Source organism: Vulpes vulpes, chromosome 9 (genome assembly GCF_048418805.1).
Source record: "Vulpes vulpes isolate BD-2025 chromosome 9, VulVul3, whole genome shotgun sequence".
NCBI classification, from domain to species: Eukaryota; Metazoa; Chordata; class Mammalia; order Carnivora; family Canidae; genus Vulpes; species Vulpes vulpes.
In genome coordinates, this window is record NC_132788.1 from 4,701,938 (window position 1) to 4,727,718 (window position 25,781).

A 25,781-nucleotide genomic window follows, 5' to 3' on the forward strand; every position below is an offset into this window, starting at 1 on the left:
GTCAAGAGAAATCCCACAAGGGCGCTCGGCAGCCCTGTGATCGACAAGCACCCCCACTGCCTTCCCCTGCTTTCTGGGGTAATTACATGCAGCGTGCTTTTACTGGGACACATGGAACTGCACCTGCTCATGGGGCCAAAGACTCATGAAAATGTCACTTGTGCACCTTCAGGCTGCTCATCTCCTGAGACGACAGGAGACGGAATCAAGGCTCCTTCCCCTGCAGGGTTTCTGGGGCCACAGAAGGAACCCCGCCAGATCGTGATGCTACATTCCCTGGTGACCACATGCACCCGTGCCTTCCGCAGCAGGTGGCTTCAGGTTAAGGGAACTTTAATTCTGAATAGAAAAGGCTATGTGGACTGTGCAGTGGCGTCTTCTCATCACCGTCACTTCACGGAACCTTCCGTGGGAATAAACAGTGACAACAACACGACCCCCTTCCCAAACTGGTTGTTTCTAATGCCAGCCCTTGGCTTTATCTTCCCCGCCTTGGTGTGAGAGCAAGGCTTTAGGATGGAAGTGTGAGCACTGTACCAGCGAAGAAAGGCCTTCTGGTGTGACGCCGAAATACAGATTAGCCACCGGTCACCTTTATTTGGAGAAAGACCCTTGAAACCCACCACCGCCTCTCTCCTGTTGCCCAAACTCAGGCTCAGGAAAGCTGGCTGCCTCCTGGAGCAGATCAACGTTGCTAAAAATAGCAGAGGAAGGGTCAAGTTTTCTGAGAAGGAATCCATAAAGTCCCCATGCCGGAGAGAGAGAGAAAAACAAAACCAAACCAGACCAATCTAGCATTCAGGTTGTGAAAGGCTACGTGAAAAAAAGTCGTTTGGGAAAATATTATATTATAAACACATATAATAATATGTACACACTCATATACATCTCAGAAGCCTTACAAGGAATTTTCCGTTTCTTTTCAAAACGAGGCTTTGCTATATGATAGAGCATTCCTAGAGCGGGAATTAACTACAATGAAATAATTTAAGAATTTCATTTATACTATATCTGCGTTCACTACGTAAAGTCTAGGCTAAAGGCTGTGCGGAGGCGAGTGTGGATAGCTGGGTTAGCACAGTAACGTGTTCTTCAAAAATAGGCAATGACATTTTTTTTTCTATTCACATTTAAAATAACTACACAGTGATGAAACACAGAATTAAAAATCGGGGCCGGAGGGGAGGATTAGGGACCTGGTGTCAAGGCTCTCAGCCTCGTGGCTTCTGTACCTGCTATTCCTGGAGCCTGCTGGGTTCCACGCAGCTGAATCAAGGTTACAAATGTCCATGAAACACTGACCCACATATAAATTCAGTGTAAAGATTTATTTTTTTCCCCACCTACTTAAATTTTTTTTTTTTTTAAAAAGTGAAAGAAGAGAAAAACTCTTAGAAAATAGAAGGTTTAATATATGAGAGCAAGGAACTTGCCTGGAGGCTGCCGGGAGGACGTGGCCCTGCTCCTGTGCTGACAGCGGTCCAGAGTCGCCTTCCCAGTGGGATGACCTCTCCCAGGTCACACCTGCTAATGGGCTCTAGGCACAGCCACCCCTTCTTGTTTTTAACCCAAGGTGTCATGACCTGGTTTACTGCGTTTGCCCACCACGCTGAAGGTGGCTGGGGTCTCAGGCAGCCTGATGTCACAGGGACGACGGCAGGCCAGGTGACCTAATGAAGGAGAGGCGGAGGGCCTGGCCACCAAGTCAGGGGCCAGCCAGTGCCATAGAACCGTGGGTGGCTGGTCAGGACCCGCCTCCGCAAAAGCACCCGGGTCTGGTATTCAGAAAATCATCCCCGGCTTCTCCGCAGGGCCCCTTCCTCTGGGCCTGCAGAAGTGGTATCAGATCTAAATAATGAGAAATCACATGCCTCCTTCCCCCACTCTCTCATAGGCATCTAAGTGTCTTTTTTTTTTCCTTTCTCGATTTTAATAAGCAAATTGTACCACCGTCTTCTTCTGATATGTTCCTTTTTAAAAGCTGTCGATCACATTAATGGAAGTGTTTGCTGCTGGGAGTGTTTCCCAGGTACAATGATCTGTAACCCTCTTATTTCAACTAGTTGCATGCTATTTGTTCACATCCAGTTCAATTTATAAATTAACAGAGGTGCCATTTGTCTGTACAAAAATCAATGCATATTTATGAACTTCTTTTATTCAAATAGATTTTCACAATCTTATCTAAAGACATGACACAGAAGCCTGTGTGACACTCCGGTGTGGCTCGGGACTGGCCGAGACAGCCACCTTAGCAAAAGGGAGTGAAAGCTCTCTCATATTTGGGGGTGTGGTGGGGGAGGGGGGGAGGTGGAAAAAAAAAACATTTTATGCATTGACTTAGTTCACTACATGGCCTCAAAATGTTATTATTAGCTTGAATTTGTGATTTCCTTTTGAATTTGTGACTTAACTCTTATTTATTTTTTCCATTTTGTTTTTGCACCCAAGGAGACTCCAGTCAAATAATACTCAGCAACTGGTTTCCCCTCTTTGGACTGAAAAATTAAACAGATACTAAATTATGACAGTGAATTTAGAAAGGAGGGCTCCAAGGGCTCGAAAGAACATGTCTGGGATAATACGATGCTTCTAAGAAGTATTGCAATCACATCGTGGCAATCATCAGAGCGTGCTGCGTAACTACCTCCTCGGCTAATATGCTTTCTTCTCGGTGATGACTAATCATGTTCTATTAAACAGCGGTAATGCTGGAAGAACTCAACTATACAAGTGTAATGAAGCCAGTATTCTCCCCGGACAGATTAGCCACAACTGATTTGACACATACCATCATAGGGGCTTCAAACCTGACAAACTCTGCTTGCTTCTGATTTATGCCGTCAAGCTCCTCGGAGAGGAGATGAAATCCAAGTGTTCCGTTTGGTAGAGGTGAAATGTACTGATGTGCTTAACTGCCAGTTAAGGAGAGTTACCCTTCCTCTTGCTCCTTGCCCACCCTCCCCCCCTCGCGTCCCCGTCCCTTGTGCCGTGCTCTGTGTCTACAGGGCTCTGTGTCTACAGGCCGCCCGACGCGGGGGGAGGGGGGGAAGGGAGGGTCCCTCGCCGTGTGCTATCATCAACAAACCAAGGCCCGTCGGTGGGTCCTGCTTGTTGTTAGGGGAGTTCATGAAAAGGAATCCGTTCGGCAGCCTCCTGGCCTCCTCTTCTGCCCCAGGGAGGACGGTCAGGTTTTGTGATTTGCGCGTGGAGTGAGGGCGGGTGGGCGGGCAGCCACCAGGAGGAGAGTGGGGATGTGATGGGACTCACGTGTCGTGACTTCCAAGAGGGGGCATGAGGCTGTGGGTGCCCGGGTGCGGCGGGCAGGTGGGTGCGTGGTCCTCAGATGATGGTGGGCACCCTCCCGCTGCTGTTGTTCCGGTTATTGTTCTTCCGGGACAGGTTGGGGGTGGCCATGAGCACGAAGCGCTCGTCGGGGCAGCCATACTGCAGCAGGACGTCGATGCACTCCTGGCTGGAGGCCTGCCGGGCGTAGGCCAGCGCCGTGTTCCCGTGGGCGTCACGGGCCATGACGTCCACCCCGTACTGCGGAGGAACAGAGGGCCGTGAGGTCACCGGTGGGAGTGCGCCCTCCCGGGGACAGGCTACAGATGTGAACTGGCTGGGGAGGTGGGCGGCCCCACGGCGTGTTCTCTGAAAGACCGTGCTTAACAACTAAAAGGCCCTCCTTTCTGCAGGAGACCAAGGATAATTCTAGTGTTGCTAACTCTGTTTTGATGTTCCAATTGTAAAAACAGAAAACAACTGCATTTTGATCTCAGAAGCGATTCTTTTCCAGTGTAGGAAATTACATACGTAACACACAAGAGCACAGGGACAGTGGCTACCCCCGCGCTATCCAGGTCCTATAACTGGCCAGGGTTTCCCTCTGTCCACCCCCTGCCCCCCCAGGGAGTTCTCTGCTGCCCCTGGACCCCTGGATGGGGACTCGCGGTGGCTGCCACAGTCGGGCATGGACTTCTCTGAAGCAGCCCTGCTCCTTCACACTCTCCCTTTCCTGTCTCCATTCGGGCATCATGACTAATGCTTCCATAGAAATGTAAGAAATCATACTCCTAGAAAAAATTACCGAGAACAGGCCAGAAGAAGCCCTTTGACAAAATCCTACTGTATCAAACATCACACTCTGGGCCCAGTATTTTTATGTCTGGTAAAAGAAAAACCACATACATAAACTAGCTGTGTCCCTGCTCTCCGCCACCCTCCAAAACAGAGATGATGGGAGGAACAAGAGGGACACCTCTGCCTGGCTTGACCCAGAGGGGTCAGGAGAAGCACGAACTCTGCAGACACCTTGGCTCCTTGCTAGCGGAGCGTGTCCCGCTCACTACCTTCCTCCCTTTACTCAGTCCTCAAGCACAAGGGGCATCCTCACGTTGGGGAGCTGGGGAGCCAGGGGCCTCGGTCCCGGAACCCTCAGTGCCCCAGCCCTGAGGCCTTCCATCTTCAGACCTGTACCCTTCCACCAGAAGGATGCCCGCAGAGCAGACAACATGCCCGTGGCAGCTCTGCTCCATGTGCGGCACCTGGTGACCTACCCAGATCAGGAGCTGCGCCAGGACCACGTTCCCCTTCCGGCAAGCCAGGTGCAGCGCTGTGCGGCCGTCGCCCTCTCCGCACGTCTCATTCACCTCCTCCCGGGAGCCGTGCGCCAACAGCAGGATGACAGCCCGCAGGTCCTCGTCGGCGGTGGCCCGCAGCAGGTGCTGGCCAAGGGACAGCTCCGTGCAGGGCAGCGGCGCCAGGAATAGTTTCTGCTCATACTTGGCCCGGATCCACCGCTCCTTCTCTTCCCTGTAAGACCCAACCACACGGGCGCAGTCACAATCAGGAAGGGCAACCAAGGCCTCTACCTAGAACCTGTGTGGTTCAGGGGCATCCGGGAGGAAGGGCAATAGCAGGAGATGGGTATCTTCAGGGAGCACAAGGAAGCCCCCTAAGGGACAGGTTGATTTTTCCCAAAGTGGGGTCCCTGACCAGCAGCATCAGTAACCACCTGGAAATTTGATAGAAACGCAGATTCCCAGGCGCTGCCCCAGACCTCCTGAATCGGGGCCTCTGGGGGTGATTTAACAAGCCAGGTGGGGGGTTCTGATGTCTGAAGGTGTGCACAGAAGCCCTGGCCATGAGTTCACAGGGTTTTTTTCTGTTTTCGCGCAGAAGCTGTGGCCAAGAAGACCCTCCTGCCTGCCCGAGATCTGGAACGATGCAGGGCGGATGCCACAGCCCGGGGGTCTGTTCTGTGGGGAGCAATGACAGCGTCTAGCTGGGACTGCAGGACACCACTGGAGGTTAGGGGCAGGATGGCCAGTGGGCTCCCCCATATGGGTGTGACCCTGAACTCTCAGCTTGTAACTCCTCACCCTAGAAGGGAGTGTGTGAGCCCCCTGGGGGCTCCCAATACTTCAGTTAAGGACCATCTCGCTCCAGGCCCACGTATGAAACCAAACACCCCAACGGGGGGAAGGTCTGGAAGAGACAAGCAGACTAACTCAGCTACTCTTTGGATACCTGGGGAAGGCCAAGGTGCTCCAGGGCCCAGCCCCGAGACAAGGCAGGCGGCCCAGGCGGCCCGAGGCCAGAGCTGAACTAAGGGCGCAGGAGGGGAAGGCCCCATTCTGCTGCAGCGGCTGCCCCTCCCCCTGCAGCGTGGCCTGCTGGGAGTGTGCCCCCTGACCTGGGGGGGTGTCAGGGTCCAAGCTGCACAGGATGCTGCCTGTGACCTCTAGAAGGAGTGCTGGGCATATGGGGGGGGGGCGGCAGAGGGGGGCAATGGGAAGAGGAGGTAAAGAGAGAAAGGAAGAAACCAGCTGCAAGGTGTGTTGGTGGGTTTCAGTTTCTCCAAATGGCCTGTGAGGGGCACTTAAAGCAGCCCCGCCATCCTCACAGCTCTGCAGCACCGCCAGGGGCCAACAGGAGCCGCAGGAGCAGGAAGGGAGGTTTCACAAGCAGTTCTTGAGGTGGGGGGGGTCTGAAGGCTGAGTGGGGGTGGGGGCCGAGCCTGGGGAGGCCTCCCAGGAGGGTGAGCCTGGCAGAATTGTTTAGGGGTCGAATCTGGGGGGTGAGTCTATGGGTGTGAGTCTGGGGGTGCGAGTCTATGGGGGGCAAGTCTGGGGGTATGAGTCTGGGGGGCAAGTCTGGAGGGGGCGCGAGTGCCCTGGGGTGCAGGCAGGTGGGACGCCCTTAGCTGGACTGATGGGTTTTGATGAGGACCAAGAGAGATGAAAGGACAGCCCTAAAGAGGAGTGACTGTCATTACTGAGACAAATAATAACACAGCTTCGCAACTGCCCCCTCCTAAAATCCAGCGTTTCCTCCCGGGGAAGAGTCAGGGTACATAGCTACAAACTACACAGAGAATCACTTAGGGCCTCCGTGATACTCTAGAAAGAAAACTCATTAACCATGACATTTTTTCTTCCGAGGTACAGAAAAAAGGCCTTGTTTACACCTTTTACCCGTGTTTACATTGTTCCTAGTGATCTAGTGTCGGGTTAGCCCTAATCTGTTTTTAAATACTTAGGCAAACAAATACTTCCAGGAGTAAATCTGGATTAGTTTTGCTTCACTTCCTGGTACATGCGAGTGACCCCAGAGTGACCCCCGACCCTTTTCATGCGGAGATTTCCAGGACAAACACTGGGCTGCAGCTGAGAACCTGCACCCGCACTGTGCACCCTGTACCCCGCGCCCCGGGACTCTGTGGCGCAGGCAGCAGGCACCCTCTCCCTACTTGGGCCAAAATACAAGCACAAAAGCATTGGGCAGGACAAAGGCAAAACACTCCAAACAAATCATGTTTCTCATGGTATTAAAGAAACCTTATTTAAAATGTATTTAACATACGTTGATGCATTTCATAAATCACCAAAGAGCAGGAGCAAGACGTGAACGAAATGAAAAGGGACAGTGGTGAAGGATGCATCCAGATTTTCAAGTTCCAATTTGCTAACTCTCGTTTTTGGGGCAAGCATTAAAATCAGAGCTGTTTTATTCTGCTCTGGTGGGTTTTAATGCACATTGCCAAATCACCCAGGGATAAAACAGAACCGAACATGTAACTATTGCCCTCAATGTAATTATCCAATTCTCTTTTTAATATTCTGATACCCCAGCCAAGGACTGAGGACAGCCCACAGCCTCTGAGTCCTCCCTGGCGGCTGGCATGTTCTCCTGGGGGAAGTGTGTATCTTTCTGGCCTGGAGCCTGGTCACCCCACACAAGCTCCCCTGGATTCACGAACTCAACATGCTTCTCAGTGATTTGTCCTGTTTAAACTGTTCCTTGGTTTTCAAATTCGGTGCCGTTTATAATACATAACAAAGGTGGATCCCGATTTTATGGGGATGAATACTATTTTGGGAGCTTCTTCGGGAGAAAGGCTCTGATGTGATGTATATGAAATTAGGAACAGGTTCTCGGAGAGCATTCCGGCAAGGGAAGGCCTGAGGCTTGAACTCTTCCCAGCCGGTCCACCTGTGACCCCTGCAGAGCTGGAGCAAGGTGACTATTAACCAACAGGCCTTCAGAACCTCCACCAGTGCAAATACAGAAAGCGGGCTTGATACTGGGGGCGGTTCCCCGAAAGGCACACTATGAGGGCACAAAGCCTCCAAGTGGCCTTCTAGGTGAGGACTGCCTCTTCCAGCATCATGTCCACCTGCACCCACCACCCCCAGAGCTGTTTTAATGCGTGGCCTTTCTCATGTGAAACCAGAGCTCTTCACCAAAACTTCTCTGTTTAAAACCAGATGCTTTCCATGCTGGCTCCTGGGTCTCATGCATGCACTAGGAATACTTTTTAGCAACTGAAATCCAGTTGGTAGGACTGGAGAGCTCAGGAGGGCATGGGGGTTTTGCTGATTCAGAGAGCCCTATCCATGCTCAAGCACTTGCTGTTATCTAGAACCCAAGTCCTGTGGTCACCATGCAACATGACAAATGAGGGGGTAACCTTCACCCTGTGGCCTTTCCACAGTAGCCATGGTGGGAGAAGAGAATCGCCACAGAGCTACAAGGCCCTGGTTCTTGGCAATGGAGACACGGCATCTACAGGCCTGCTCTGTTCCCTCTCTTGGTGTAGACTTCTGCACCTTCGGTGACCCCTTGGGCTCTGGCTTCCTCATCTGTAAAGTGGGCACAGTGATGTCTACTGTGGGCAGGGTGGTTTTAGAGCTGAGGCCACATGTTTGGAGGGTGTGCCAGCCACAGGAGTTGCCCTGCAAGAGGCAGCTGTTGGTGCTGCTGTGATGGAATCAGCATCTTTACGGATACACAATCGCTATCTGGCACCTGTGAACTCACCTGTAGGGCTGATGTGTGTGACAAAGGGGACTTGGGGGCCTGTGAGGGTCAAATGCCTGCCGGATGCTTTAGGTTTCTAAATCTGGGCTGTCGTTGTGTTCGGCAGGGTGAGGTGGGGGCCCTCAGCCCAGGGTCCTGACAAACCTAGTGGTGTCCTGTGACCACCCTCCACAGCCTACCACAGGCCAGAGGGGCTCGGGACGCTGGGCGAGGGGTGCTCAGCCAGTCTGAAGGACCTCATGGCTGTCAGGGTGTCTAGGGCCAAGTGTGGTTAGCCCCCATCCATGGCCTTGAGATGCCTGAAGTCTTCCTGGGGGCTAGGGACTGAACTGTGTTCCCCAAAACGTATATGCTGAAGCCCTAACCCTGGTGTGTCTGTAGTTAAGGTTAAGTGGGATCACAGAAGTGGGGCCCTACTCCAGTGGGACTGGTGTCCTTACAAGAGGAGGAAGAGACACAAGGATCTCTCTCCATGTGAGGCCACCGTCTATAAGCCAGGAAGAGCTCTCACCAGAAACTGACCCCAGCACCTTGACCTTGACCTTGTGGCCTCTAGAACTGTAAGAAAATACATTTCTGTTATCACAGCCATCTGATCTGTGGTATTGTTCGAGTAGCCTAGTCGGACTAATGTCCTGGACAACCACAGTCTCCATCATTGCCATCTGGCTTCTGTGCCAACAGTTAACATGTGAAAGATAGACACTGGTAATGACCGTTTCTATGAGAATATTCGGTCTAAAACCATTTGCCCTAAGAATCCAGATGCCAAAGCACAAATGCGCTAATTGTTACTCTCATGTTCCAATCTTACTTCTGGGATCCCCCGCTTGTCTTGGCTGAGCCTTTCATTTTCCCCAAGGAAGGCCAGTTCAAGAGCAGCGTAGCCAGCAGTAGATCACTTCACCTCATTCCAATCCCCTGGAGGCCCGCTGCTCACAGCCTCCGTTAGCTAATGAGCTAAAAAATGACTTATTGGCACGGCCGGCCGTCAGCAGAAAGAAGGAGGCCCAGCTCCTCATTTGAGCCCCGTGCTGACACACCTTTAAATAAATCAACCGCACGGGAGCGAGAGAAAATGAGAGAACGGGCAACTAATCAGGAGAAAGACACTGACCCAGTCCCCCAAAATAAAGAGAAAAGATACAATCGAAGGTGCCATAGTAAACATTTTCTTCTCTTCCTGCCTGAAATGAAACCCCCCCTTTATTAGGTGGCCCTCCACCTTCTCCTGCCCCAGGGCCAGGAACTGCTTGGTGCCCAAGCCGTGGGCCGGACCAGGTACTGAGCACAGGATTTGGGGATCAGAGGACACGTGGAGCCCCAGTCCCAGGAGCCGTGCATCCACAGAGTCTATCAGGGTCTCCCAGGCCAGGATGTGCTCTGGTCCTGCTGTCCGACAGACAAGTCTTTGCCACACTTGACCTTGACATGGCCAAGGCTCTGCGTGCCCCTCAAAGATGATCCCTGGGACGCATCCCACCTGCAGCCTGCATATTTTAGGGCTTGCCGGACAGAAACAACCCCCGGCACCATCAAGGACCACCTGGCACAGCTGATGAGGTGCAGCCTCCAAGTCCTGGGAGCACTTGCTGTGGCGATGCTGAGGGTGAAGATGATGATGACGGAAACAGGCTTTATTGAGAATTCCCAGTCACACCAGGCTCTTAAAGGGACCCCGGGCATGTTACATATTTTCACAAAGGAGCTATGTACCAGATGCTAAGCAAAATGCACTTGATATGGTAGAGTCGTGGCCGTATTTTGAGAAATCATGACAAAACAGAAAGGCCTTTTTCTGAAAAGCTTCAGGGAAAGAAGAAGATAGGGACAGTTTTGTCCCAAGTTGCAGAAGAGGTGAAAGGGCACACAGTCTCCAAAGGACAGCTCTTCCTATTTCGAAGCAGAGCAGCTGGACCGTGAAGAGCCAGGGAGCCCGGAGTTGGCTAGGCAGGACGGGCTGTGGGAGGAGGACACTACCAGCTGGTGGGCCACAGGGAGGCTCCCAGACCAGCCCTGGCCTTTAAGATGGGCCTTGGGGACCTGCTGTGGCTGGGGCGTTGGCTGGGCCACGTTGGCCTGTATGGAGACACGCTAGAGTGGGCAGCGGGGCCTTCCAGACTGAGTGAGTGCCGAGGTTCGTGCCATCCTGGCCGGAGTGGCACCAATAACTCCTGGGGCCTATTAATATAAGCCAGGTGATACACAGAGATGGCAGGGGCAGCGAACTCAGCGGATGACAGGATCAAGGTTAGAGTCAAAGGATGATCAAGAAGGGGGCGGGCCAAGGACAGAAATGAGCACTTATGCTTGCAAAAGAAGATGTGCATGGCTGGGGTTGGGGGAAGTAGAGCTTCATTCCAGTGCCTGGGACTGCTTGGTGTGTGTGGGCTGCACTGGGTCCTGCCTTAGGTTACGGGGTCCAGTCACGGAGTCAGGGCCACTGTGCCCAGCGCAGGCAGCACCACTGCAGTGCTTCAACTCCTGGGGAGGCAGGAGGGTCGCTGACTAGCCAAAGGAGATTGGACAGAGGTGTCTGGAAGCCAAGAAGGCTGCCAGGGCAAGATGTGGATGGTGCTGATGATTACTACGGCAAAGACATTGATCAAGAGGGTCATCTGTCCTCAGAACTGGACGGGTGTCCTGGGAAGGGCTGGGCATCCCCAGCACCTCGAGCTGCCCAGGACTGGGCTGGCACCTCTCTCTCCCCCCGTGAGCAGATACACGGCCACAGGACAGCCTCCTGCATGAATTCGCCAGACCACCGCCCTCCACATTTGCTGCACAAGCCTTGAGCCTCTCATCCTTTCTCCACCACTGTTTACAACTCCACGTGAGCCAAGCATGGGTTTTCGGTGACCAGCCTGTGTGCACATGTTGATATGCAAGGCAAGAGTCACTATTAAAATGGCTTGACTTGGGGTGGCCTAGGCACTTGGTGGGTTAAGTGTCTGCCTTCTGCTTGCTCAGGTCAGGATCACAGGGTCCTGGGATGGAGCCCTACATCGGGCTCCCTGCTCAGAGGGCAGCCTCCTCCCTCTACCCCTCTTCCCGCTCCTGTGTGGTCTCTAATACATGAATAAAATCTTAAAAAAAGAAATGGCTTGACTCTGTCATGCAGACTAGGAATGCAACCACGAATGTCATAGCTCCCGTTTCGTACCTAAGGTGAGCCACAGTGGGGGGAGGACAGTTGTTCTGGGTCCCCCACCTGCAAGGGCCAAGAGGCCGACCCCGGGCCTCACTGGCTGGGCTCCTCCTCCGGGCTCCACTGCCTCCCAAATCAGAGACCTGACCCCAGGTTAGCACTTGCACAGAGGGCTTTTGGGCGGGTGTGTGGTACTGCTCTGCCCATAGGCTCTCTTTTGCTACCTCAACACCGGATCCTTCTCTGTGGGGAAGGGTTAGGTATGAGTCCTGTAAAGGACAGAGCTGTTAGGGGCAGAGCTGCACCACCCCACCGGGCGGCCTAGGCCACCTGCTGGCATCTAAGTTTCATCAAGATTAAATAACAAGTCCACTTGGTTCCCTAGACAGCCCTCACACACTCCAGGTGTGCAGCAGCCACACGGAGCTGGTGATTGTTGTCTCGGACAGTGCACGTGATCTAGAACATTCCCACTGCTGCTTGCACAGGACAGCGCCCTTCTAAACACTGCCATTTCTTCCCTCACCAAAATCATTAAAAATAAAGAAGAAGAGAAAGGAGAACACATAAGCAAGAAAAGTGAGTGCAAAAGAACATGCCGGATACCAGGACCCATGGTGGGAGCACTACGGGGTGAGGGGCCTGAGTGCCAGTGCTCCCCAGCAGCTGCATCCCAGAGAGGGAATCTCGGTCACTGTCAGGGAGGTCCGTGGGGGGACCCAGAGAGAGAAGGAAGAGCCAGGCTAGCCACAGGCCACTGTCCTCAGAGAAGTGGCATCTTGATGCGGTGCGCCCGTCCCCACTCCCCACGCATCACAGAGCTGCGAGGATGCAGTCGCACGGAACTGCCATCGGCTGCATTTTAAGTCTGGCAGGGACGGCTCAGCAGGCTGCCAAGGGGGAACCAGGTTAATGGGTTGGATTCCCAGAAAAGGCAGTTTTTAGCAAATAACCACAAAGCTTCTGACTGGCTCTCGGCACTGCTCTGCGGCAGTCCAGGAGACAAGTCATGCGGGGCACAGACACGGGAGCGGTGACCAGACGCCACGCTGGGTCCTCACGGACCCGTGATCCTTGGGGGTGTCGTGTCACGACCGGCGCTCCCTGGAGGATCTGGCCGTAGTCTTCCACTCCGCACGAAAGAGGCTTTCTGGATGCCTCTGTACGACATGGACCAGCAATGGCCTTTCCTGAAAGCCTCCTCTGTGTCAAGTCGAATGTATTTGTTTTTTATGGGAACCCCTCCCCCCAAAACGTTAAAACACCGAGGATTTTTTGGGGGGAGCCTGTCACTTGTCACATTGTTCTTTTCGGAAACATCTCTCTTCCCTCTTCATAGGCTGGGTGAGGATTTGTCAACACTCATTTTAAAAGAGATTCTGGAGCAAAGTATATGCGAGCGAAGGACTGTCCTTGGTGGTGGTGGTGAGGAGACACGCTCGGCTTACATGGGGACGGGGACAGAGACAGGAGAGGAAAGACAGGGCTAGCTAGCAGCAAGGAATTTCCAAAGCGTCTTTCTGCCTCAAGCAAAGCAGGAACGGAGGAGGGAGGCGTGGAGGGGGGCTGGTGCAATATGTTAGTTAAACAGGGGGCTTCCTCTCTCTGCAGGGGAAGACCTCAGGCCGCCTTGGGCCGAGCACTGAGCACTTGGCTGCCCCTGGCATGCATGCCTTCTCCCCCAGCCGCGTTGCTAAGGGAGGACGGCCAACAAAGACCGATGGATATTTATTCCTTAATTACCGAAAGCTTTTAAGAAACTGGCCACTGTAAATCCCGTATGCAGAGAGCAGGAGGCAACGGGCAAGGATTTATGCTCATGGGGCAAAGACAAAATAAATATCCCGCCTGACTTCTGATCAATATTATGAGTGTTTTTTGCCAACCTGCAGGGTGTTTTATGAGCTCGGAGGAACAGAACAGAATCATTATTAATTAAATAAAGTCAACTGTATTAGGCTTATTACTTCTGTGAGTCATAGTTAAATGCGCCCAGCTGCAGGTGTTGGGGGCGGGTGGCTCTGGGCGCAGGTGCTGTCGAGGGCAGCCCGGGAGGTAGGATCATGTGCTCAGGGGCACTGCACGCCCGGTGCAGGCTGGCTCAGGTCAGCTTCCACCCAGAAGGCTGTGGGTGGGAGTGCTAGCGCCATGAGCAGAGCTGGGTCTCACACTCACACCTGCGTCTGGAATTCAGGCCTAGACCTGGGGCCCCTGTGGCTCTGCTGTCATAGGCACAGGGCGCCTCCCAACACCTGTCTGCTCGGAATGTGGCCAAGCTATAAGCCACAGAGGAGGTACAATATCACCCCTCTCAAGTTTTGGGACAAGCTGCAGAGATTCTCCTTGGCAATCTCAGAATAGGCATAAAGGAGAAGTTACGCTGGGGCATAAGCTTGAGTTGGCCTGGAAATGGGGAGACATTCGGCTAATTATGGATGAGATCCAGCTCCATCCTCACAAACTGTTTGTTGTCTACGATGTGCCAGGTGGTCACAAAGAAGAGACCTGGGCATCTCTGGGAGGGCCATGGCTGGCCTGGGAGCCCTTCTCCTGGGCCTCTACTGCCCCTCTGGAGAGGCTGGGGGATTTGAAGGCCTAGTGACTCTGAAGTTTAAGGGGACATCTGCTTGAGAGGTAAGTTGTCATTGATGGAACAAAGGCGGGTGCTGCCTTACTGGGCTGGGGGAGCCCTGCACTGCTCGGCTGATGTCCAGCTGGGCCTTCCTCCTCTTGCAGAGTCCACTCGAAGGAAGGCCTCAGTCTAGCTTCCCATGGGGACACAACTGCCTATAGAACACATGGCCCCCAGGCAGCCACTCACTTGGAGCTTCCAACCATCCATCTGGGGCCTAGCCCATGCTCACTGTTGTAGGCAGAAGCATTGGTGGGGCCTCTCCTGGTCCAGTCCTGCAGGATCTACAGATGCCATACTCCTGCCACCAGCACCGTGGCCAATGAAGGTGGGGTCACTGGTCCAGCCTGCGGCCCTCCAAGAGTGACCTGAACTGCATTCTCAGGCTCCACTCATGGGAACTTAATCCCAGAATCAGAGAATCTGCTCATGCTGACTCTCTGGTCCCTGGAATCACAGCATGGGCCCCAGAGCCCATCTCTTGCCAACCTCTAACTACCCACTGGGGAGGTGACCGGTTATACAGGGTGGGTGTGGGGGGAAGGAGAGGCAGGGCCTGGCCTGGAAGAAGGGAGCCCAGGCACAGGGGGTGAAGAGGGGGGCGCTGAGGGCAGCTCAGAGCAAGTATGACTGTTAAGAAAATCTTTCTGGAAACTCTGGATACCAGGAGAGAAAGGCGGAATGCCCAGACTATTTCAGAAGCAGCCACATGTTTTTATTTTCAGATTTCTCCCCATTTTCTAATCTATTGTAAAACAACACAGCAAAATGTAGGAAGTTAAAGGAAAAACCGCCTTGACCCACAAACTCTTACCGACCCTGTGCTCCCATGTCGTGTTCCACTCCCAGACATGTTAGCTTGTTGGGATTCTAGTAGACACCTTTATCATTCTGTGCAAAGCTAGTTTGACAAATTAAGTTTGCGAATTAATTTGCAAACTGAGCGAGTGTTTTCATATTGTAATCATGGCGAAGCTACAGTAGCCACGCACACACTGGATGTTTCTGTACTTCAACATTAGGAAAAAATGTGAACTGTGTGAGAGCATAAATTCCGATAAATCTGTGCCAAGCGAGAGGGAGCCTGAGCTAGTCAGGTGAGGCGGTCCTAGATCCCGCGTAATGTGGCATGAAACGGGACGCGCCTCGGCAGCCCTCGCGGCAGCCCTGGTGGTAGGACCCCCATCACAGCGAATTAAGTTCACCATAACAGTGGCTGATGGGATCCGCTTTGGAACATATCGCATCATAAACAGATAAGGGAAGAGAAATGGTCCTTTCCCTCCACTCGGAATACTGTAAAATGGATTGAAGCCTCTGCTCTATGTGCCCCGGTGCCCTTTAAATGCCAGGGAGTGGAACCTCTGGGGCTCTTCTTAAACACAAAATCAAGGGACAAGACAGAGTAATTGCAGAAGGCCAAGCATGACCCAGTGGCTTCTCAAAGACCTGTCCCCTAAGTGGTCGTTAAACACGCAGAGAGAGCGGGAAGCCTGCAGGTTACAGGCTGGAGGCACGCTCGCAAAGCAACGCAGAGCTCTGAGCAGCTTTCTAGTAAAAACTGCCAGGTGGCTCTAAAACTTGTACTTTTCAGTAATGGTATGTTTTATAAAAGCATATAAGACAAATGATTTTGAACAATAGAGAGTCTTCTCAATCTTCTTTTCCTTTTAATTTGGGTGTGTGGAGATGGGAATAGTCATGTGGTTTCTCAACAGCCAAACAAAACAATGATAACAAGAATGGAACAGATTTTACAAGAGGAAATGCACTCCAGAGGGTAAGCAAATGGAAAAGGCATTGAAAATGAATTTGCATGTTCATTTTTTTTCAAAATAGGAGAACACAGGAACGTACTGAAAGATACTAACCAGATCAGCCACCAGCTTGACCCACACGCTTGGTAAAATATACTTAACTGTACTAAAACCTAGATATCCCTCATTGAGAAAAACCCAACAAATGGGTAATGGCTGTTTCTTCTTTCTCAAATGATCTTAAATGTTGAAAATATTAGGCCCAACTAGGGGCCTACATCCTCACTAGGTACTTTTTTTTCCTAAGTTTGGTCCTGTGCAGGTGCAGAGGTGATCTTGAGAATGATTCACCACACTGTATTTATGAATTCTCTAGAGTAAGGAAAGCATGATTCTTTAACAAGCTAAAGTTAATTCTTTCATGAAAATCCCCTAACATCTAACTAATTGGATCAGGAGGCAGAAACTGGTCAGATGTTTTATTTTCCACAATTGACACAGTGTTTAACTTGCCCAGTTGTCATTCTTTTTGATAACGTGACATTAAAATTCTGTCCAGCTTTTTCCTGGGGAGGAAATCCTTAAACACTGGTACAGAGAAGACTCCAGGGGTTCACTAGCCCAGGCTGGCTTCATGGGGGTGCAAACTCTGCAGACACACATAGGGCCCTTGTCCCAGGGGCCCACACTTGGTTTCATGTTCTCCTGTTTTGAAATTCCTGATGTTACCAAACAAGGGCCTCATGTTTTGATTCTTCACTATGCCCCACAAATTCTCTAGTTGGTCCTGGATGGTCCAGTTGCTTTAGATTTCTTTATTTGAGAGAGAGAGAGAGCACACGAATGTGAGCAGGGGAAGGGAGAGGGAGAGAGGATCTGAAGCAGACTCTGTGCTGAACACAGAGCCCAACGTGGGGCTTGATCCCAGGACCATGAGAACATGACCTGAGAGGAAACCAAGAGTTAGGGATGCCTGGGTGGCTCAGTGGTTGAGCATCTGCCCTCGGCTCAGGGTGTGATCCTGGAGTTCCAGGATCGGGTCCCCCATACGGCTCCTTGTGAGGAGCCTGCTTCTCTTTCTGCCTAAGTCTCTCTCTGCATCTCTCATGAATAAATAAAGTCTCACAAAAAAAAAAAAAAAAAAGAAATCAAGAGTTGGATGCTTAACCAATTGAGCCACCCAGATGCCCCCTGGGTAGTCTAGTTGCTTTAAAGTTGGTGGCAAAGCTATCTCTGGTCCACTGAGAAATGTCAGAACACGAATCATTTAGAAAAAGTAGACTTCTCTGAGATAGCCAACACTATTTTAATGTGTCAGAAATCTAGAGTCTGGGAAGATAGTAGGGCAGTTCCTCTAAAGATTAACCGTAGTATTACCATATGACCAGCAGAGCCACTTATGAGTATATAGGCAGAGAAACTGGAAACTGGATCCTGAAGAGATACTTGGACACCCACTTTCACAACAGCATTATTCACAGTAGTCAAAACTTGGAAGCAACCTCAGTGTCCGTCAGCATATGAATGGATAAGCACAACGTGGTCTATCCATATAATGGAATATTATTCAGCCATAAAAGGGAACGGAATGGGATTCTCTGTCCCATGCTACAGCAATGATGAACAACAAGGACATTATGCTGAGCAAAGTAAGCCAGTCACAGAGAGACAAATATTACAGGATTCCTCTTCTACGAGGTACCAGAAGAGTCAAAATCCTAGAGACAAATGGTAGAATGGTGGGCGCCAGGGGCTCGGGGAGGGGGACGGAGAGGCAGTGCTCAATGGGGTCAGAGTTTCCATTTGGGATGATGCAAAAGTTCTGGAGAGGATGGTGGTGATGGTCACAAAACAATGTGAACATACTTGATGACACTGAACTGTACACTTAAAACTGATTAAAAATGGTAAATTTTATGTTATGTATATTTTGTCACAATTAAAAAATAGTCCAGAAAAAAAAAATAGTCCAGAACATTAGTGCTATCTTGTCCTCCCCATGTGACACCACTGTGTGATACTCATGTTGTGTGCCTGTATCATGACGGCTGCTACTATTATACCCAAGCAACTTAACACCAACATAACTCTGTTATCGACAACACACAGTCCACACTCAGTTTTCCCCAAGTGATCCCCAACACCCTCGAGAGCTGAACCTTTCTTCCAGCCAGACGTCACTTGATGAGGCTGTGCCGCACCTGGTCGCCCTGTACCCCGCATCTCCTTTCATGTGATGGTCTTCTCAATCCCCTCCCCTCTTCCTGGTCTCTTATGACATGGGTAATTTTGAGGAGTCCAAGAAGCTTGTACTGTACAACAGCCCCCAATCTCATTTTGTCTGAGTTGACTTGAGTCGCTTATTTGTGGCTAGGACACTATTCAGGTACCCCTGCTCCCCTCCCCCCCATCAGGAGTTACAGACTGGGGGGTGGTCCCACTAAAAGGCTGAGTACAGGTGAAGCAGCAACCCCCAGACCTGTCCTCTGTCCAGAACCTTCTCCCCTTTATGACTAACAAGTGACCTGGATCCCTCGAGATCCATCCTGGAGGCTAAGGACACCTGCAGAACTTTCTAGTTCTGTTCGTTCTTTCTCTGATTAGTAGTTGCCATTTCCTGTAAAGAGCCTACCCACCCCTCCCCCCATACCTCCTTCTGGGAGTATTGCCAGAGACCCACAGGTGTTAAAATATTCTGTATGTTCTAAAACCAGTGTTACTCTTTTTGAGGCTTACACTGTTCCAGGACTGGCCACTGGGAGCCTCCTGGAGCTGCCCACTCAGGACACATCACCCCTCGTTCCTGACAGCATTGTGCTTTCCGGCACAGCAACTATTCCCAGCTGCCCTTGTACTTTCCCAGATCTGAGAGGAGCCACTTCCCGACGGAGTCCTGATCTTTTTATAGAAGCCATCATTTATTTTGCTTTATTTATTTTTTTACTTACATTTTGAGATTTGCATGTAGTTTAAGGACATAAGGTGGGGAGATCCCATGTCCCCCTCAGCTAGCTTCCCCCAACGGTAACATCTCGAGAAACTACAGTACAGCCTGACAACAGGCAACCTTGACAGCGATGCAATCCAGCCATCCCGTGCAAATCCCCCCAGTTTTACTTGTAATCTGTCGTACCTGTTTGTGCACCCGCTTTAGTTCCAAGCAATCCTCACCCTATTTCCAGGTCAGGTTCCTGCACCCACCATCGCCATCACAGTCCAGGTGGGGAACATTCCCACTCCCGGGGTTCCTCTCATTCACCCTCCTGTAACCACATCCCCTTCTCTGTTCCCTCCATCCCTCACCCCTGGCAACCACTAATCTGTTCTCTATCTCTATAACTCTGTCATTTCAAGAATGCTCCATAAATGGAATCATACAGCATGTAATCTTTGGGGATGTGCTTTTTTCATTCAACATAACTCTGGAGATTCCTCCAGGCTCTCGTGTATGTCAACAGTCCACACCTTTTCATTGCTGAGCAGCGTTCTGTGCTACGGGTGGACTACAGCTTGTGCAACCATCCGGCTGAGGGATGCCTGGGCCGTTACAAATAAAGCTGCTATGAGCTTTATTAGTAAAAAGGTTTTTGTGTCAACTTAAGTTTTTATTTCTCTGGGATAAATGCCCAGGAGTGCAGTGGCTGGGTTCTACCAGACTCGCATGTTTAGTTCTGTAAGAAACTGCCCAACTGTTTTCCTGAGTCGAAACTATGGGTTTTTAAAAACATGATTTGATAAAACTAAATTCCATTATGAGAGAGGAATTGAGAGAGACCTTATGATTTAGAGGAACGTGGCATTGTCTGTGTGTGAACCAGAGCACCGTGTGCTGGGTGACCCCGGCCCACTGGAACCTCCATCCACATTCCTCCAAAATTCCTGGACACAGAGGCACAGATGAGACCAGTTTCCTCTCTGCAAGTAGGTGAGACCCAAAACTGAGTCCAGGTGTGCAAATGTGTGTGTGTGTGCGCGCGTGTCTAGAAGCCGTGACTACAGAGATGGGGCATGGGTGGGGGGGGGTCGAAAATGCATTCATGACATACGTGTCATGAACGTGTACAGGTGGGGCCAGTACATATGTGGGACACCCCATCTCTGCTAGGTTTTGTAGGGAAAAAAGTGATGAAAACAAAAATCTGGACAATTGAAAACACATTGCAGAAGGGCCTCCCACACCTCACTGTCCTGAGGTCTCGGCCAAAACGGGGGCGTTGCGCTGGTCTGGCAAAGCTGTGTTTGCCTTTCTACACCTTTCTTCCGTTCCTTCCCAGTCTCTTCGGGGCACATTTGGAAATTATTTAAAAAGATAAAATGCCTCTAATCTGTTACCAATTAGAAGACACATGTGAATATTATTTTCTAATTTGTGACTCTTGAGTGTGTACGTCTCAAACACCAGAGAGAAGTAATTGAAATAATTATGTCTGCTCCTGAATATTTCTATTATGTTCCTGAAATAAGAGGGTAGATGTGTCCTCTTTGCATGACGTGCCTGCGGGTTGAATGTATCAATAGGAACATCAAAGCCCTGGATGTGAGCGACCACAAAACTGCAATTTCCAGCCAGCCCATTGGTGGCCTGAGCAGCTGGAGCCCGAGAGGGGGCTGGCAAAGGGGGCAGCAAGACAGCACCAGCCATCGGTGCTGGTGGAGAACCAGAGGGGAATGTGGGCAGGGGTGCGGAGGAACGGGGGAGGGGGGCCTCCAACTGGACGCGGGCCCTTCCCTGCAACTCCATGGGTCCCCACTTCCCAATCCAAGGGATCGTTTGCAGCTGGAGGCCTGTGCTGCATCAGGCAGCGGCCTGATTTATAACACGAGCAGCGTGCACTTTTTTTCTTTTAAACCTAGTTATAGTGCGACTTGAGTGACTAACTCCTGAAAATTGGTAATTTCTTGGTGGTTAACAGTAGAGAGTCCACCAATGACAGGCGAGGCATGCTAATAAATTTATAGGGCGTTATATGCCAATTAGACCTCGTCAGCCATTCAAAAGGCAGGGATGCCAATCAGGTCATCATTCCACAAATGCACTCTTTATTGCTGACATTCTTGCAATTCAATCCCCCATTTATATGTTTGAAAAGCAGCACATTAATGCTGACTGTACAGGAATCTGTAATTTTCAGAGCGCCTTTCTGGTTAAACAACCTTTCTCTCCCTTCTAGGCAAACTTCTCTTTGTTCTCGTGTGGTAAACAACGACCCGAGATGACCACAGCATCTGCAGGAACAGGATTCATGTCACACTTCAGCACCTCGACCCTAGCAGAGCCAGCGCCCTGGAGACGGGGAGACCCAGAGGCAGAGAGAGGTAGCATCGCTGACCTGCCCAAGGAAAAAGTGTGGAAGTTTGCTCTTTCCATTAAAGCAATGGACTAGACTAACTTTAATTTCGTACGTGTTTTTTTTTTTCGGGGAAAAAAAATCACAAAGTGCATGATCTTGAAGAAGTCAGCTGCCAGGAAATGGACAACGTGGACTCGGGCGCTGCCACCCGGCCCTCCTGGCCATTTCCAGCTCCGCAGGGCATCCCCCGTGCGGCAACCGCCCTTCTCATTCTGTTCCTCCAAGTGATGGGTGTCGGCATCCCTTCCACCTCTGTACTTTGAAACATACGATTCTTTTTTTTTTTTTCTTAGATGGAGTGAGGTATTTGAATTTGATTACTACCATCATCCAATGCCCTATTAAGCATTCATTCTTTCAAGAAATATCAATTGAGCACTCACTAGGAGTTAGGCACCGCACCGAGTTAGGTTCTGGGCTAGAGGCAGACGGATAAATAAATACAGCACAATGGGGAGAGAGCTGTACTTGTGGTAGTAGCCGCTGCTATAATTTTGCAGGAACCAAACAAACTGGGTAAGACAGAGAATCCTCCTCCTCCGGGTGTTTATTACATAGACGGCCCTCGGTTTAAGTTCACCAAATTTAAAGTGTAGCCAACCCAGAGGAGAAAAGAATGCTTCTTCCTGTAGATTAAGAACACATGATGGGGGCGCCTGGCTGGCTTGGTCGGTGCAGTGTCTGGTGCTTGATCTCGGGGCTGGGAGTTCAAGCCCCGGGCTGGGTGTAGAACTTACTTACACAAAGTCTTAAAAAAAAAAAAAAAAAAAGAACACATAACGCATCAATCAGGGTTAGCACACCTACAAATTGTAGACAGATTCACTAAAACAAGTATTTACGTTCACAGACGCATCCACCCCGAGATACACTTACCACCCACTAACTTAATAGTACACGCAACCTTTCTGGAAATGCCAGCCCACCGACACGTTTACCAGAGCGTCTCATGTTTCAAGATGGTGGTCACAGAGAGGTAACACCAGGCCCAAACTCCACACGTGCTTGCTGCTTAGTGGGCCCTTCCTTCTTCCAGCAGAGCTGGTCACATAGCCTTTCCTTCAGGGTGCACAGAAACTCCCTCAAAGCACGGCACGAGAAAACTCCTTTGCGCATTCTGAAGGGAAAGTGCTTACGGACTCTCTGTAAGGTCAATAAAGGACACCACCGTCCAAGGACACCCAGTGCCCTGTGTAGGAATCAAAATGTGCAACCGCACATAAGCATCGCTCTGAGAATCAGCAAATGCAGGAAGAGGACCTCTCTGAACCATTCCACTTGCTCCCAAACAGGTCTTCCGTAACAGAGAACTCAGTTGTGTTAAGTCTCTGTCCCAAGAGGTGCATCATCTAGGGAAGGCAGATTCTCAGCACGGGAGAGGCGAGAGGCTGGCACTACACCAAACTGTCCCCAGCTATCAGGTCTCCTGATCTTTTCCTAAGGGCCCCTTTATCCTTTCTAAACATCAGCTGCTCTCCCAGGACTGGCCTTTCCCCTTCCCTTCCCCTGTGAAGATAGTAACTAAGCTTGCAAACCATCCCTCCCTTCAGTGTTCACTCCTTTCTGATGACCTCCATGCAGGTAAAATTAAAAATCAATAAACCTGTGGGATGCCTTGGTGGCTCGGTTGGTTGAGTATCTGACTCTTGATTTTGGCTCAGGTTGTGATCTCAGGGTCCTGAGATGGAGCCCCGCATTGGGCTCTGTGCTGCTCTCCGCTTTGACCTTCCCTTTGCTCCCCTCTTTGACCCTCTTCCCTACACACTCTCTTAAAAAAAAAATCAGTAAAGTTGTATGCCTTTTCTCCTGTTTATCTGTTGTCAATTTAAGTCACAGCAACCACCTTGCCACCCACTAACCGCAGCCACTGGACCTAGGAGGATGGAGAAGCTCCCACCCCCCACTCTTGGCCTTGCTGCTTTAGTGGAGCAGGGCACTCTGAGACCTGGCAAGGCTGGGACCGGGACCCAGGACAGGGAGTGTTGCTGGAGGTCCAGGGGTGACAGATGGGAGTGAGGTTCAAAATGAAAGAACAGCAGCAAAGTTCCCCAGCTTTCTGGAAATGACCATTATGGGGTCTAACCCCAGAAGAGACTTGTCAGCCCAGCAAATCAACAAACCGGACAACTATGCCTCTGTGGCCAGTCCCTCCGGCCAGGGGACACCGAGCACGTCTCGTGTGCCTTCCCTGATCCTGGCCTGGGCTTGGTGCTGATGTTGAGTCTGACTTGCCATGTCCTGTCACCTCTGTGGGAAGGCTGACCAGCCCTCAAGGTCTCCCCGCACCTCGGAGCAGGTGCAGCATCTCAAGCACAGAAGACAGTTGCCAGGCCCCTCCCAGCAGAGGTGGTTGCCCTATCACCTCCCAGGGCTGGGTCTAGAGTCCTGGGTTATGATTAATTAGTCTCATTAACTGAGGCCAACTTCCCCTCAGTTTGGTCCTATGTGGACAAAGAAAGCGACTGTCTGGTTGTCTCACACATCTGCCCCTGTGATTGGCCTTAAGAGACAAGCCACAGCACCACGCGTACACAGCGACAAGCTCTTTAAAATGCCCGTGATCATGGTATCAACCTTCAGAAGGATCCTCGTCCCCAACATCACATGGGTCCAGGGAGTGGACGAGCCATAAGGTGGCTATTCCTGGAGAAGCAAGCTCTGAGGTCCTGTCTGGTACTGTAGGCTCTCTCTCAGGAAAGACAGGAGGGAAGATTCTGGTAGATTCGTGACCAGGGGCAAGTGGGATGTGTTAGGATAGAAAAGGTCAATGCTCCGGAAAGATGAGGTTCTCTTTTCTTGTGGTCTTTTCTTGGGGGGTGGTGGTGGTGGTGGTGGTGCTAGTGGTGGTGCACAACTCTTTGAGTGAACACAGGACGACCCCCCACCTGGGGCTCTGGCTCCGTGGCTCCCACCTCGGCCCCTCAACAGCACTGAATGCCCCGCCCCCTGATGGGCTCCATAATGAGAAGTGCTGTCAATCACAGCTCCATTAGCCTGGACAGACTTTCACTTCCTGAAACAATTTATTGGATCCCCAGAAGCAAACGGGCCTTCTTCCTTTTCAGCTCTGCTTTTAGGGAGCTATTCAGAGGGAGTGTGTGTCCCTTCTGTTCCTGCTGAGCGGCCTTTGTTTTCCTTCATTTACTCATGAAAACAGTTTCCTGACTTTACCCTGCCTCCTCCGACCCGGGTTTCCGAGTGTTTGCCAAACTTCGTCCCCCCACTGCTCCGCTGCGCACAAAACCCGCCAGCTGTTTCCAGCTACTGAACCAGGGAGGGAGCTGCGAATTTTATTTGCAGATGTTTGGAGGGAGGTGGGGGGGGGGGAGGCACATACCTTAAGAAATTAAATTCAGGTGAAGAAATAGAGAAATGAGGCAGAAGGGTGAGAGGCAGAGATGTCCTGAGTCAGGGGCCTGGCCTTTCTGCAGTTCCTCCGCTCTGGCCAAGAAGTTAACCGGCTCTACAGCAAATTAAAGACGCCTCAGCTCAAATGTATCTTCAGCGTGTCTAAAATTTTGGGGACTGTCTGCACATTTAGAAGGTCCACATAATGAACTGACAATTGTAGTTTTTACTGTGATGATGTTTCTAACTCTGTGAAAAATCTCATGCAATTTACAGGAGACCTGCCGGCCAACAAGTTTAAAAGGTCCCTATATCTCAGTCTCTGAGTAGGAAAAGATGATCCAAAATCACATAAAATAATATTTTTCCTCTCCAGCTCTTCTTAAAGAATAACATGCACCGTGCAACCACACTTGAGCAATACGGCAATACCCTTCAAGCATAAATCAGTTTAACTCTTAACCTGGGAAAACAGACTGAAGAAGGCAGAGTTATGCCTCGCCTTCTGAGAATTTCACGTCAATAGCAAATGGGGGGGGGGGCGGGGGGGCACATTAGGGCCTCAGAGATCCGAGTAGGGTAAAATTATGCAGCCACGTAAGAAATAATATCTATTAGGCTAATTTAATCACTGAATACTTTACAGATGAATTAGAATTTAGAATCCAATTATTTCCAACATTCAGACTGTCAGAGCCTGTTTCTAAGCAGAAGGAAAAAAGGGGAAGATTAGGGCAGGTTTTAAAGACTCGGCGGATGGAATGGACCCTCTCCGGCTCCAAGGCTGCAATGAGAGCAGAGAGATGACAACAGTGATCAGGGTTTTTGCCATCAGCCCACCCCAACAGGCCCAGTGAACCCAAGGCCAGGACGTGGGATTTGTTATCCCTGATGGACAGTCATTGTCCCTGCCAGGAGGGGAGCCTCCTCATGGGCTGGCATGCTTCACAAAGGAAGGCGGCCAGGCTATATCCTGGGGTGGCCCTTGGAGCAGGGCAGCTCCCCAGGCCTGGGAAACCACAGGGTGCCCTCAGGGGCTACCACAGGGGCCTGGTCATGCCCTGGGCCTGCCTACCCCTCCTCCAGCAGCCTCCTAGGCTGTCTTGAGGGCAGTTTTTTTTTTTTTTTTTTTAATAGACAGTAAAGGCTGCCAAGGGATGATGCAAAGAGAGGTAAGAAGGAAACAGTCAACATAAAGCCTTCCAGGCCTCTGGGACCTA

General features: G+C 50.9%; 1 protein-coding gene across 29 annotated transcripts in view; it reads right to left on the reverse strand.

Annotated features, from left to right (window-relative positions):
• Window positions 1-571: 571 nt before the first annotated feature.
• The window catches only part of AGAP1 (ArfGAP with GTPase domain, ankyrin repeat and PH domain 1), a 524,640-nt gene continuing 499,430 nt past the window's right edge, over window positions 572-25,781 (reverse strand). For 19 of the 29 annotated variants that reach the window (XM_072719114.1, XM_072719112.1, XM_072719108.1 and 16 more), the window contains 2 exons: window positions 4,560-4,815; window positions 572-3,546 (listed from right to left, as the gene is read on the reverse strand). In XM_072719114.1, the coding sequence (XP_072575215.1) occupies window positions 3,343-3,546; window positions 4,560-4,815 (460 nt within the window). In that variant the 3' untranslated portion in view covers window positions 572-3,342. The remainder of the gene's footprint in view (window positions 3,547-4,559; window positions 4,816-25,781) is intronic. The other 10 variants (XM_026006202.2, XM_072719115.1, XM_072719120.1 and 7 more) reach the window with 1 other exon arrangement.